Consider the following 15,389-nt stretch of genomic DNA (forward strand, 5'->3'; position numbering starts at 1 on the left):
CCAGCCCAGCTCTCCTTTCTGTCCCAGCCTCTTCACCCGTGCTTTACTGAGGATCTCCTTTTGTGAAAAGATTTGGGGAATGAGAGAGAATGGGACTGTGGGATTATGGCTTAATACAGTCACTTGGGCCAAAGGTTTTGCAGGTGGGAAGCAAAGCTGGGCCACACAGCCGGCTCCCACTCTGCCCAGATGTGGGGGCTCCGCAGAGGCTGTCCCCACATGTTGCACTCCACTCCAATGGGCGGAGGACCAAGAAGGATGATCCTGTCAGAAATGTAGAATTCCTCTCCCATCTCACCCCCAGTTAACTTGTGTTTTGTGTTTTTTTTTAAATAATCCATGTGCAGCTGCCTTCTTTGGTGTCCCTTTCATTTTCCTCTTTGATGTCTGCCACTCTTCTTTTGGTTAAAGAAAAAGTAAAATAAACATCAGAAACTGGAGTTCCCCTAAAGAGCCAGTCTTTCCAGAGGAGTCATGAGCCCCGTGGCTTTAGCGCCAAGTGTGAATATGCTGCAAACCAACAAATGGCCACAGTCACATGGCAGTGTGTACTGTTGTGACATGTTCTTCAGCACGAGGCTTCTAAGAGGGAAGGAAAACAGGTCACTGTATGCTCTGGGTGGGATGCACCCTGTGCTTACTGGCCTTTGTTATCCACTCGTCTGAGGTCAAGTCTAAAGCTATCACTCACTTGTAGGGCATCACGTATAGACTTCACAAGAAGCCAACAGCACCCAGCTTTCAACTGTAACAAAAAAAAACTGTTCAAGATTGGTTGAATGTGTCAGATCTTATTCCTAAAATATGATTTTACCCATCATTATCATGTTCCTATGTATTTAAGCCATGTGCTCTGTGCCAAGTCGCTTCAGTCATGTCTGACTCTTTGCAACCCTATAGACTGTAGTCCGCCAGGCCCCTCTGTCCATGGGATTCTCCAAGCAAGAATACTGGAGTGGGTTGCCATACCCTTCTCCAGGGGATCTTCCCGACCTAGGGATAAACCTGTTTCTCTTACATCTCCTGCATTGGCAGGCAAGTTCTTTACCACTAGTGCCACCTGGGAAGCCCATTATTTAAACCATAAAAGCTTCTCAATTGTTTGCAGAGCGTCTAATAAGTGATTCCTAACATGTCCTTCCCCTGGAATAAAATCTTCAAGATCAAAAAGGAAACTGGTTAAATCATCCATTTAGGAGCAGTGTGTATTTGTAACTTTGCACAAAGATAGTTAAAACATACTATATTTGAACTTACAAGTAAAGGTTACCTGCTTAGGATGCCAAGTATGTTTTATGTAATGGTAAAGTGAGCACTCTGTTTTATGATATGAAACAGCACCTTGATAGATTTGGAATCCTTTATGCCATCTCCTTACTTCCTACACCTAAACAGTACATGATGGACAAGGTACATCAGAGTCTTTGAATCAACTAGTCTTTCCAGGAGCAAATACATCTAAACACTCTTAAGCCCTCTTCTTCTAAAGCATGATTAGTAAAAGGACAGAAAGACATGTTGTAAACAGTGTTATATTGTAAACAATGTTATGTTAGCAAACTTAGCCCAGTTCCATGTGACCCTTCTTTGCTAATATTCTTCCCAGCTCATCACTGACAACCTTTGTAATGTATTTACATTAAAAGTAGGAGAAGAAGCTGGGATTCCATAGGTATAAGTGCTTTTCTCCTAGGAATGTTGAAGCTATGTTAATGTAGATAGAACTTGCCTGTGTAGCAACGCTGTTTTCATTATAATCAGTGTCTTACTGACAACACTTAATTTGGCCTGACAATGATATCTGTCAGATTCTCAATTACCGGCAGCAACTGCAGTTCTATCAAGAAGGCAAGGGCCCCCAATAGTGAATTTACTCTTGAAAATGACAGAAGGAAACTTTAATTGAGAGAAGCAGGAAGGTATGAGCCCTGTATGTCTAGATCCTAGAGGATTTTCTGAGTTGGAAAAGGCCAGTTAATTTACTTCTAGATGGCTCAGTGGTAAAGAATCAGCCTGCCAATGCAGGAGGCACAAGGGGTGTGGGTTTGATCTCTGGGTTGGGAAGATACCCTGGAGGAGGCCATGGCAACCCTCTCCAGTATTCTTCCCTGGAGAATCCCATGGATAGAGGTGCCTGGCAGGATACAGTCCATGGGGTCACAAAGAGTCATATGTGACTGAGGGATTGAACACACAATAATAGAACCTACCTCTCGAAGTTGCCTTGAGGATTATGTTGCCTTAATGCGCTTTAAGCCTGTAGAACAATGCCTTGCATCAGTAAGCATCACATGGTGCTCGGTATATAAAACAACAGTCCCAGTGACAAGACAATTTGATTTTTCTAATCCCTTCTCCTCTTCCCATTCTGGACAGAGTTAGGAAGGATACTGGGTTAGGAGGATGCAGAGAGGCTTATCCATTTCTCGAAAAAGAAAATAAGCCTAGCCATTGCTCCATTTTCCAGCGATTCCACTCAAGGGCTTCCCATCAGTGTAAAAAGGGGAACAGAATAATCCAGCAGCACCAGGGCAATAACGACTGGTCTCCTGAACATGTCACAGTGATGCCGAGTTAGGAGTGCACTTCACTCACTGCAGGACAACCAGGCATCAGTACATCGTTTAGCGGGCAGGACCCCATCAATTTCCTGAGATAAGTTCTTTTATCTACAGATGTCTCCAGCTGGCGGTCCTGCATAAGTCAATTCCAGGGGACTGGAATCACCCAAATTCTTGGTCACACAGCACTTGCACCATGCAAAATTTACTGTCTCCTCCAGGAATGAAATTTCTCGAGCTTCTTTTATTTAAAACTTACTTACTTACTTTTGGCTGTGCTGTATCTTCATTGCTGCCTGAGCTTTATCTCTAGTTGTGAAGAGTGGGGACTGCTCTCCTGTTGCCATGCGTGGGCTTCTCATTGCAGTGGCTTCTCTTGGTGCGGGCTTCCCTGGTGGCTCAGATGGTAAAGAGTCTGCCTGCAATGCAGGAGACCCAGGTTCGATCCCTGGGTCAGGAACATCTCCTGGAGAAGGAAATAGCAACCCACTCCAGTATCCTTGCCTGGAAAATTCCATGGACGGAGGAGCCTGGCAGGCTACAGTCTACGAGGTCACAAAGAGTCGGACACGACTGAGCGACTTCACTTCTTCACTTTCTCTTGTTGCGGAGCACGGGCTCTAGGGCATGTGGGCTTCCGTAGTGGTAGCATGTGGGCTCAGTGATGGCAGCTCCCAGGTTCTAGAGCACAGGCTTCATATTTGTGGCACAGGCTTCATGGTTGCACAGCATGTGGGATCTTCCCAGACCAAGGATCGAACCCATGTTCCCTGCGTCGTCAGGTGGATCCTTTACCACTGAGCTACCAGGGAAGCCCCCTTGCACTTCTTGAGGACTGAGTTTTAGCAAAACCAGGACCCGCTCATCCAAGAGAATGTAAGAGTTGTTGTTATTGGAAACACAGTCTCAATTATAAGCTCTGAGAAGAGGCAGGCTCCTTTCCTGAGTTTTCTTCCTCCACCTCAAGGAAGTGGTGAAACTGTCACTTCTTCCAGGCGCATCAGCCTATCATTTGAAAATGTGTCTCATTAAGTTCTTAGCTTCTGGTCTAGCCTCGGTGGTCCTCCAGAGTTTCTGAGAAGGAACATGTGTCACTTCCTAGAGAAGGTTTGATTGTTTTTTTCCGTTCTCGTGTAGGAATGTCAGCCCCCTGTGAAGTGGTAGAATGAAGCCCATTTTTCTGTCCCGTTAAAGAGACCTCAAGGAGACACTCTTCTGCCGAAAGGGAGGTTTGTTAATACCTGCTGGTTCTTGTTCTTCACAGTCTTTTGAAGGCAACAACAACTATGATACACCTGAGCTGCGGACCTTTCCACCCCTTTCCACACGGTTCATCAGGATCTACCCCGAGAGAGCCACTCACGGCGGACTGGGGCTGCGAATGGAGCTGCTGGGCTGTGAGGTGGAAGGTAAGCTGCTCTGCTTCCCTAGATGTTTTCTGTCCTTTCGCATGCACTCACGGCCCTGACGGTGCTGCTGCAGATTGCCACCATTCCCCTAAATGATCCTGCGTCTCCTCTGCCTGCCTGTGCGTGGGGCTCATCACCTGGTGAGCGGCATGAAGCAGTGCTTCTGCATCTTGCTTTTGTGGGAGTTGTTTGCATAACACTCCTCAGATTCTAGGCAGAGGGATGTTCTCTGATCTGTTTTTAAAAAATGATGTGTTGTGAAATTCACATAACAAAATTCACCATTATAAACAAGCCTGGCATTTGTACGTAGTCATAGTTGACAGTCGCTTATGCAGTCAGCCTTTGTCTAGTTGCAAAAGATTTCTATCGGTCCCAAATGAAAGCCCCTACCCATCTAGCAGCTCAAGCAGACCCTCTCCATTCCCATCGTCTCTCAATCCCTGGCATCCACGGATTCCTTGACCTTCTTGGAGTTCTTCAGAGGTCTGCGTCTGGTCCAGGTTTTTGTCTGCAGTGCTGACTACCATCACATACTAGCAGGAAGCAGCATTTGACAGACCGAAACATTGAAACATTGTCTTGGATAAATTTCTCAGAGGGCTGCAGAGAAACCAAACTTTACATCACATAATGTATGTAATGTACAATGGGGTCTATTTAAAGATATGACTGCATAAACTTAGGTTATCATAGAAAGGTCAGGGACAAATTCAGTTCTCACATTGACCCCAAAACTGCACTTTCCTCTGCATTTTTTTAAATCACATAATAAATGAGATGAATGTTTAAAGAAATCATATGATGGTTGCTCAGTGTACTATTTAATGCTTTTGTGCACTGGAATTCCCATCTGCCTTTGATTTGGGCATAAATGAGTAACCTTATACCAACATTTTCATCCCCCATAAAGGTCTTCGTCTAGGTTAGCGCAAAGAATGGCTATTGTTGGTACCCAGATGTTAATCCATTGAGCATATGCTCAAAGTTGTTTGGAAGGATGCTTTTTAAATATCACCTTCTTGGGATTTCAAAATTATTTGTGTTTCAAGCTACCCAAATATAATTACATTCCTGAGCACATTAAATATCATAAAACATTTCTTAGGCACTAAAGAATTTTAAGCTATAAATCACCATCCTAGTGAATAATTCATAGCTGCTTTCCTTATGTGTTTATTTAAAAGCAGGCCATTATCTCCCATTCTTTACTGGGTAGCTGTTTCCATATCTGTGGCTACGTCCCAGGACCCCTGAATTATCCCGTCACTGTCAACACAGACCACGAATGACCGTGTTCCAGGACATTGGCAAAGACGCCTAGGAAAAAGAGGGTGGGGGCAGACCGAACCACCTGCAGACACGTTGGTTCAGTGAGCTGAGCAGTGTGGTCATCTGGAAAAGGGCCTCTGCGGCTCTGATGCGGGACTTTAGCCTGGATTCTGGGAACCCGCACTGATTTAGGAGGTGGAATGAATGGATGGTTGAAAAGACCGGGCCTGGTGGCGGTTTGCCTGTGTCAACTCTGTGCTGAGGTCGCGACGGCGGTGAAGGGATTGACTACAGATGTTCACACACACTCAGCAAAGTGGGGAAGTTGCCCCGAGCCACGTGTGGAACCAGCATCCAGGGAAAGAACTGTCCAAGCTTTTTAACACAGTTGGTGAAAGGGAGTGTTTTTCTTCTTCCTTCAAATGATTAACAGGCCCTTATTAAATATCAACTTTGTACCTTGTTCTACAGGAGATGCCTAAAGGGATAGGGAAAAAGGATGAGGTACAACCCAGCCATCTCTGGGCCTCCAGCTTATTTGCGGCTAGGACTTGTATTTAAGAAACAATTAGAGGACCACAGAAGATAAAATATTTTCAAGTAGTAAAATTGGGACAACAAAATGACTCACTTTGGGGATTTCCCTGGTGGTCCAGTGGCTAAGACTGCATTTTCACTCCAGAGGGCATGAGTTCAATCTTTGGTCAGAGAACTAAGATCCCATATGCTTATCCCCACACTGCAAAAAAAAAAAAAAAATTAATTAAAAAAAAAAACTCACATTTTACTTTACTCAGTTTAATCCAGGTACTACCCTGGGCCACGTCCAATGTAAAACTCCTTCTTTATAAATACCACAAGGAATGTGGAAAAACCAGCAAAATGAATAGAGAGTTTAAAAGTGGCACATAACCAAGAGCAAAGGCAGTGTGGCAAAGGCAAGCATCAAGATTGCTGAAGAGGACGCTATTGATTCGCTGTTAGCTATGAGCAGAACCCAGAATCTGTGTGTACAGAGTTTACAAAGTCCAGTCTGTAGCCTAAACAGTGTGGACATAACCTATATGTGGTGATTTCCTGGCGATTATTAGTGTGTGTCCCGGGCAGTTGAGGACGTCGAAACTAGGTATGTTTCTCCATTTGTTATAACTCTGCTCAGTCCTTCTGTACAATGAAAAACTGTGTCAAATTTTTATTGAGAAAGCAGCAGTTACCAGCACATTCCAACTGGCCAGAAGCTATTAGAGAACAGACCCCCACCTCCCCCCCACCTCCCCCCCACCTCCCAGCATCTTGTCTGGTTCTTAGACATCAAGAGAACTGTCCATTATCTGAAGTCTTCTAAAGTGAAATGTAATGCCGAAAACTGTAAAATATTAAACAGATTGCAAAAATGAGGGACAGGCTGAAAAAAAAGATGGAACTAAATGTAAAGAACTTCAAAAGCAGTCTTTGATTAATGCTGGCTACTTTTCAACTACAAACTCAGAGCTATGGGAATACCTGCCGGGCAGTGGAATGTGGTCCCCTGGGAGTTAAGGTAACATGACCCCCGGGAGCTCCCAGACACCTGCTCTGGAGGGAGCACTCACAAGCCCAGACGCTTACTTAGAGGGAAATGGAGTCACTGTGAAAAAAATAAATAAGAACAATATTGTACTAAAAGTGAATGCTGAGACTCCCTTCTGGGAAAAAAATTACAAGATAAACTGAGTAAATATCAAGAATATAAAAGAATTCATGACAATCGATTCCTCTAGCACCTTGAAAATGAAAGGAAAAACAGTTCAAGCAAAACCTCTATCATCAAAATTCTCAACTCCAGGGTCATGAATAAATAACCGGTGAGAATTCAGGAACTTTTCAGAAAAAGGATGTTTATGGAGATAACAACGTATGAAATGAGAAGGCAGCCAAGTCGACCAAGGAGATAGGGATCAAATACCAAAACAGAGCAGTCCCCAGTGCCTTATGCAAAATCTAAGTATCTTCCACTCCTGAAAGGGAGGCAAGCACACCACCCTCCTGGATTTCCTATGGCAGATTAAAGTTTTCTGCAAAAGCATTAGCAGAGTCAACAACCAGGGGGCTGGAGAATACATTTCAGAGGTGTGAGAAAATAATCCTTGGATCTCGTTTCAGCACCTACAGCTGGACCAACCACTCCCAACGGGAACCTGGTAGATGAATGTGATGACGACCAGGCCAACTGCCACAGCGGAACAGGTGATGACTTCCAGCTCACAGGTGCAGAAACCATCTTCATCCCATTGCTGTGGCATCTCAGTTCATGTTGTAGTTGAGACCTGCTCATTAATGCCTGTGTGTGTGTGTGTGTGTGTGTGTGTGTGTGTGAAAATCCTCATGGCACTAGGCATCAGGGTGGAGGGAACTTTGCCAGAACACATGCATCTTCATCTCCCCATGTCATCGCGTAAACAAATTGTTCTTCCAAGTCACAGCCATCCGAAACAGTAATTTTAACCATTTCAGAGTCAAGGGCTGGGATTGTCCTCATTGAATGAATAAGAATTTCTCCATGGCTAAATGTATCTAAGGTTGGGCTTCCCTGGTGGCTCAGTGGTAAAGAATCTACATGCCAAGGCAGGAGACCTGGGTTCAATCCTTGGGTCAGGAAGATCCCCTGGAGGAGGGCATGGCAACCCACTCCAGTGTTCTTGCCTGGGAAATCCCATGGACAGGGAGCCTGGCAGGCTGTAGTCCATGGGGTTGCAAGAGAGTCGGACACAACTTAGTGACTAAACAGTAACAAACAACAATATGTAACATAAATTGATTCTCATCTTCAACCCTCACCCCCAACCCCAGTAACACATGCTCCTCACACTTGAGAACATTTATTTTCGAACAGGAATCAAAATGTTTGAGTGGATCCTTCATCCAACTAGTTGATGAAATTAGATTTATATTTGAACTGCAGCTTTTAAGTTAGGATTTTGTGAATCATTTTACATTAAAATTTAGAAAGCCAGAATTCGTTGCTATTTCACATCACCACTAACAGATCTATCAGGGATGACATATACCGTGTGCCTCACTGACTCGTTTAGAGGATGACTCCTTAATATTCTGAAATCCTAAAAGCTAGAAAGTGACCTTCTTTTCCACTTGGACTGGCAGAGGAAACATTAAGCAGATGGAAAAGTCGGACTCCACCATTTGGAAATTGGCCAAAGTCCTAGAATTTTCACCCTATTGTTGCCAAAGGTGCTGTGGGACCTTTATTGCTACCCAGGTCAAAGCACAGTTTTTTTACAGCATCTGATTCTCATTTTACATTAAACAGCAGCCCTTGGGTACAGTCTGTGTTTTTACCCAGAAGGGACTCTAGAGAGCCCATGTAATTCATTTCCATGGGCGAAACTGAAGGTGTTCCCATGTAACTTCATAATAGTGCCATGTTAGTGGCTAATGCATTAGTGTCAAATCTGGAGGGACCCCCATTTCCAATTACTTCAGAACCTCTCCTCTGAAAGAGCAAGATTGCTCTGCACTCTGAAATGGAATAAAGGTAAAAATCTAGTGGAGAAGTTTAGTACCATGAAATGAGTTTACATTTAAATCCCTCCTCCTAGGGTTCTCTCCCTCCAAATATCCAGAGTAATCGCTTACAGTCAAATGACCAATAAATATTACATGGCTATGGGCTTTTGAAAACAAATCTTGTGTATAAGTAGCCACAAGCCACAAAAGTTACTCTAATTAAGACAGAGGCCTTTTCTCTGTAAGATGTCAAGCTCTAGCTGAAAGCCATACAGCTAATACGAAAAACAAGAGTACTAGCCTGTGAAGCAGGTCCTATAGAACCTTCCCAGGTCGCCTGTAAACACTCTCTGCAAACCTTAGGCTTTTTGAAAACCTAGTCACACATCCCATCCGTAGTGAAAATCCTCATAAAAAGGAATGGATACAGTCATCAGAGACTCTTCTGTTCAATTACCCTCTGGAGAAGAGGTTCTTTCCTTTATAAACCCTAAAGTGGTCAGTTAATATTGATTAGAGTCAAAGCCTCAGATTTACTCCTCGCGTCAGAACAACCAACCTTCTCATTTTTGCATTGCTTCATGACTGAATCAATTGAAACCTAAGCCTTTGAATGAAATAGGGCAAGTCTGTTAGCCTCAAGCAAACTGTGGATGGCACCAAGTTGCAAACGCAGAAAATGGGTCATTTCCAGTGGAAACACTGACAATCCTTTAAAAGTACAAGGTGATCATTTATTTACAGTGTTTAAACTCATTTGTTGAATAGAATCATTTATTTAGATAGAAAAAAAAAAGGTCATTCTCATTTTTTTAATGTACTATCCTTGGCCCCTCAAAAATGTCATTTTCTCAGGCCAGCACATTTGTCTTAATAATTTGATCACTAGGTGCATATAATAAGAACTTCTAGGGGCACTGATAAAGTTAACTTCATTCCACCATTAAAAAGAGGTGATCCTTTAACCAACAAGAACCTACTGTACAACACAGGGAACTCTGCTCAATATTATGTGACAACCTAAATGGGAAAAGAATTTGGAAAAGGATACAGGTACATGTATAACTCAGTCACTTTGCTGTCCATATGAAATTATTGCAGCTTTGCTAATCAACTACACTCCAATATAAAAGAAAAAGTTAAAAAAACAAAAAGAAAAGGTGATCTTAGAAGGCCTTCTCATGCTTCGTGTTCATTTATTGCATCATGGCCAATTTGTCCTTTTTTAAAAGCTTACTTTCCTCCATGAAGCTCTATGTTAGTCTTTTCTGAGGATGGATGTGCTGACAGGTGCCAGTGATTGCAGGCAGCCTAACCCTCCCCCACCCCTGCATCTTTTCCCAGGTAGCATCTTGCCTCCTGGACTCACACGCAAGTCCGTACCCTCCTTGCTGTTTCGGTCACAGCTGCAAACTTGGAATGCTTGGTGCCTTGAAACCAAACCAAAAATACTCTTTCTTTCACCCTGATGGGTGGAAGCCTAGAGATTGGGATCAGTGTTCTCTTAAGGTTTGGGTCCTAAACACAGATGGTGTCACTTTAACATCTTCTCCCAGGGGTGACCTATTTGGACATGGTGGGAGATAAGTATTGTAGCCAAATGCCCGTTACCTCTAAACAACACTGAATTTCAGGTGAACTGCACCAAATACATGGAAATAAAGAGAGATTTCGCTCTCCTTTGCTTGCTTGCCAAGGTGAAAATTCACCCTTGAAGTTCCTCATTTGCAAATGCCTTTGAAGTCATTAGATAATACAATTGGCTTCAAAGGCACCAGGAGGCCAGATTTCACGTTGGATCTGTGTCTACCCGGCAGCGGAATTTGGCTCCCAACCTCTCACAAAATTGACAGTGCGTATCGGTTTTAAAAAGTGAGTTTTCACCTTGAGTCTTTCTCCTGTAAGACCACTGGGAACGGAATGCTAATGCATTCTGGCCTCCCTCCAGTTCTGCCATTACAGATTCACCTTCTTAACCCATAATATATATAATTCCTTCTCCTGGCATCTGCCTCATTGAGGGCACATGCATGTGTGACCACTCATCCAGCATATTTACTGAGCAAGCGGGGGTAACGCGACTTGGTGCCGCAGTGGACGAGCTCAGAAATCTTCAGGCCGCCCCAGGAGCTCGTTTTTATGGCTCTCTGATTCATGAGCTGGGTGATTTCTGACCCGTGGGAGCTGTAGGTTAGGACCAGAGCTCAGCCAGAAAAGGAATGATCATAGTCTCTTTATTGAATGATAGTATTGAAAGCTGTACAGTGGCACCTCATAACCACCTCCAAACATTCCAGGATCGGCATGAGCCCACCCACGTCCTTACCCTGAGTCTGCCCAGGACTTTATCTCTTGGGAAAGCAAATAGATGATCCTCAACCATGATCTGCAAGGCAGATGCACATAAGGAGAAATGGCTTTCTCAAGTACCTACATAGTAAAGAATAAGCCAGTTTTTCAAGAAGCCTTCAAGTGATGCTTGTGGTTTGGGCAAGTTGAGGAACAGGGCTTTAAAATAGAAATCTCAGGCTTCCTGGATTGTCCAGAGGTTAGGACTCTGCCACTGTTCCACCGCAGTGGATGTGGGTTCTGTCCCTGGTTGGTGAAGATCCTGTAGGCTGCCTGCTGCTGCTGTCGCTAAGTCATGTCAGTGGTGTCCGACTCTTTGCGACCCTATGGACTGTGGCCTACCAGACTCCGCTGTCCATGGGGTTTCTCCAGGCAAGAATACTGGAGTGGGTAGCCATACCCTCCTCCAGGGGATATTCCCAACCCAGGGATTGAACCCAAGTCTCTTGCCTGCATCTCCTGCATTGGCAAGTGGGTTCTTTACTACTAGCATCACCTGGGAAGCCAAAATAAATAAATAAAACAGAAGCCTCATGATAAGGGGCAGAAAATGGCTGAGCTAAAATACTTAGGCTGAGATGATAGATCTAAGTTTCCACGACGTCCTTGGACCAAGAATTCCAAGTCAACCCAGACTGATTAAAGTTCACGGTGTTCAGGGCATTGTTTGTGCAGTCTTCCAGCTCCTCAGGACTGTGAAGAAATGTGTCACCCCCCTTCCACTTTCCTTGCAGCTTGTCCAAGCTACATACTGGGCGGAATATTTGTCCTTGGGAAAAATAAACAACCACAGCAGCAAAAGAAAGGAGGAATTACAGCTATCCACTTTAAACCTTCAGTTTTTAAAATAGATGGTGGGGACCAGCCTTGCAACCCCCTCCCCTCCAAAAGGCACACATCTGAAACCTTGGGAAACTATTTGAAGCTTAGAGGTCTGGGTCAAGTTTAATACTCAAGTCACTAAGGACCTTGGGAGGCCTTTGCTTTTCATTGTTGCCATTGTGAGCATCGTCGATTAGTCTGGGAGTCAAGGAATGCCCTTGGAAGGAAGTCTGGAATTATCCATACTGTCTAGATGCTTTATGAATAAACGGGTGAAAAATAGTGGTTTATTTGAACTTGGTGTGGTGGTGAGCAAAAATTTGAGACAGTTACTCTAGCTGGAATTAAAAGAAGAGTTATTTAAGGGAACTGCTGGCCTTTAACAGACACATGTAAGAGCGTCCTCTGCTGTGTATTACTTATCATCCTGCTTTTTCTCATCTCGTATGTTACTCTTTCTGTGTTTCAGGTGGTACCACTGTGCTTACCACAGAGAAGCCAACCGTGATAGACAGCACTATACAGTCAGGTATCAAATACCAAAGAGAAAATTGATTCACATATGTGTGTCTTTTCCCCCAAAATAGCGCATCGCTATGCTTCTCAGATTCCATTTCCCATCAAGTCCTAGCAGAGATGCCACCAGCATCTGGTGCCCAAGCAGGAGCCATAAACACTGCTTCCCTTTCATCCACATGTATATGCAGCAGGGAGGGAGATTTCCTCCCCCATCAGTCATTGCCAAATGGTGACAATCCCCACTCTCAACGGAAGGAACCAAGGAACATACTTTGTTTAAACGCAGCACATCTAGGACACGGACTGTGTTTGCAAACTCGGGAGAAGGAAATCTCCCAGGCAGCAGCCTGACTATTTATTTTCATCGCCGCTCTGCAAATCAGAGACAGGCGAAGTTTGTCAGTTTTGCCTGCCACGGAGCTGGCAGTTTTACAGCCACGCTTCCAGTGGGTGCACCGTGAGATGGTGTGTGGGAAACCAGGGCTGGAGAGGAGAGCCCTGAGGCGGACTACCTCTACATCCTTTTTTATTAACACATGATTGACCGGAGGGTTTTGAAAAAACTTAGTCTTGCCTGGAGAATCCCATGGGCAGAGAAGCCTGGTGGGCTATAGTCCATGGGATCAAAAAGAGTCGGACACAACTGAGCAATGAACTACAACAATAGACATATTAATATGTCTCTGGTCAGTAAGTTGTTCACAGAGTCCTGTGATGACTTTTAGAGCTTTGCTGTTGATCAGGGCCCAGCCACAGGGAAATGGTGGCCTCCCCCTCACTCTCTTTTGTATTTCGATAGTATTTTTTGAAAATCTTCCCCACAGACATACATGAGGGGAAACAGTACGTATAAGCAATCAGAGGTTTTACATACTTTAAAAGTTAACCATTAGAGAGAGGTGAACAGGTCAGCTCACCAGCTTCTCCCATTTCCTCTATTGAAGCCTGCTCAGCCTTGGCCTCCACGATCACTTATTAACAGGGCATGTGGTGTACATCAGTGTTTCCTCAACAGCAGACCCTTCCCAGCCAGCAGAAAGCAGAAAAGACTACTCTAATTAGCATGCTTCCTCAAAGGGTGCTGTCACTCTTGACCTGATTAAACTGCAAAACAAACCTCCCTTCAGTTGAACTTAGCCCCAGTTTTCCCCATGGTTGGCCCTGGGGGACAGACTCCCTGCTACCACTGAGCTCATTGCTGTTGTTTAGTCGCTAAGTCATGTCCGACTCTTTTTGACCCCAGGGACTGTAACCCGCCAGGTCCCTCTGTTCATAGAATTTCCCAGGCAAGAATGCTGGAGTGGGTTGCCATTTCCTTCTCCAGGGGATCTTCCCAACCCGGGGATCAAACCCAAGTCTCCTGCAGTGGCAGGAGGGTCCTTTACCACTGAGCCATTGCTAAAGCCCACCACTCAGCTAAGACACCCCCAAATACCGAAGATGAAACTAAAGAACAGGGTTCAGCTACATCTTCACAGTTCAGGAGTCCCCCTCATACCTTTTCAGATTATAAATGTGGTCTTGAGGGATTGGCTAGCTGCCTTTTGTTCACTTCCCATCTTCCCTGATAAGAAATGTCTTCTTTTTTCCCCACTCAGCCCCATCTGGGTGGTTTTCTGTGGGGTAACTTCCTGCAAGCTCTCTATGACTGTCACAGGGGATGGGGTGAGGTGAACAAGTGAAGTTCTAATAATGTAACAAACATTTTAACTGTTACTCTAGTTTTTCCTCTTGCCAGAGTTCATTACAACCACTAGGAAGCTGCCATCTAGCTTGTTAGATCTCATCTCTCTGCTTGCATGTCAGAAGAGCTAGGGATCATCAAAACACAAGAACAATCTGTGAACAATAGCCCAAAATGAGAAGACTCCCCCTCCATGTTGGAGGTCTATGTTATCAGAGCAGGAATGGCTTTGTGAACTTTTAATTCACAGCTCAAAGCCATTGGCATGATGGCTACAGAGAGGAACTCCAGAGCAAACAGTCGTCTCACAGAGTCTACTGTGGTCAGAGGGTGGATATACAAATCATGAACCAGTAAGAAGTCAACAGACCGAGAAGATGGGGGACTAGTGTCCCAAAGAACCACATTACCTGAGATAGAACTGAGGCTTCATTCATACTAAAAAGGGAGAGGGTACGGCTGGTTGTTGCGAACTTGGTGCTGGGATCCTTTGTCCTTGCAGCTATCCATGTAGATCTGGTCACAATGTTCCTATAAAACCCCAAGAAGACAATTCATTATTTTCTGTTCTGCAACTTTTTGTCCATATATGAATAGAAATGTGTTATACCTTTAAAGGTCAGAGCCTTGAGAATGGGCTCTCCTGTATATATCAGACTGTAGGCAACATTCTTTTACAAAAGGTGCAGAGCCAGCATGGCTAAGCTCAGGCAACAGAGCACAGAGTTTAGAGCTAAAGGAATACATCCAATATGGAGTCAGGTTTGTTCTCTGTTACAGAACCACAGATCTTACTGATAGGGATGGTCTAGTCTACGGTCAGCCCAGAGTACTTTACAAGTTGCCTTGGTTTCCTGTTTTTCCATTGTCTGAGTCATGAATCTTGTTCTCTTCGTTTGTATATAGTGAACTGTCTATGTTTCTTGAGGAGTTCTGTTCATTGTCACCTCCTGGCTAAGCCAATGCTCAGGAGCATGCGTGGAGTCAGAAAGCAGGTCTAACTCTGAGGTTTCCCCTGCTCATGGTCAGCCCCATCTACTGATACCTGGATCCCCACTGTCCTGCAGGCACCTTGACAAACAGCAGCATATCAGACCTTAAACTTTCATCATCATCTGATTTTGCTGAAGCCACTAGAGATTCAAGTAGAGTCTGAAGATTTCATGCTGAGGATTCTTCTCAATATAATATGTTCAGTGGGCATATAATACGCATATGCTATCTGGGTTGTCATCAAATGCATAAAAGCCTGTTAAAGCTCTGCCAGGA

The 15,389-nt window shown here is 44.3% G+C and overlaps 1 protein-coding gene and 1 long non-coding RNA gene across 5 annotated transcripts in view; one reads left to right on the forward strand and one right to left on the reverse strand.

Annotated features, from left to right (window-relative positions):
- Positions 1–15,389, forward strand: part of NRP1 (neuropilin 1) — a 145,275-nt gene that overhangs the window by 114,762 nt on the left and 15,124 nt on the right. For 2 of the 4 annotated variants that reach the window (XM_020872696.2, XM_020872697.2), the window contains exons 10-12: positions 3,826–3,970; positions 7,385–7,468; positions 12,387–12,446. In XM_020872696.2, coding sequence (XP_020728355.1) covers positions 3,826–3,970; positions 7,385–7,468; positions 12,387–12,446 — 289 coding nt within the window. Of the gene's footprint in view, positions 1–3,825; positions 3,971–7,384; positions 7,490–12,386; positions 12,447–15,389 lie in introns of all 4 variants that reach the window. The other 2 variants (XM_020872694.2, XM_020872695.2) reach the window with 1 other exon arrangement.
- LOC139036568 (uncharacterized) lies at positions 1,865–14,748 on the reverse strand. The gene is made up of 2 exons (XR_011489379.1): positions 14,531–14,748; positions 1,865–5,981 (listed from the first exon to the last, which is right to left on the reverse strand). It is a non-coding gene; the product is annotated as an uncharacterized lncRNA (long non-coding RNA).

The sequence above is a fragment of the Odocoileus virginianus genome, chromosome 9, assembly GCF_023699985.2.
Source record: "Odocoileus virginianus isolate 20LAN1187 ecotype Illinois chromosome 9, Ovbor_1.2, whole genome shotgun sequence".
Taxonomy (NCBI): Eukaryota; Metazoa; Chordata; class Mammalia; order Artiodactyla; family Cervidae; genus Odocoileus; species Odocoileus virginianus.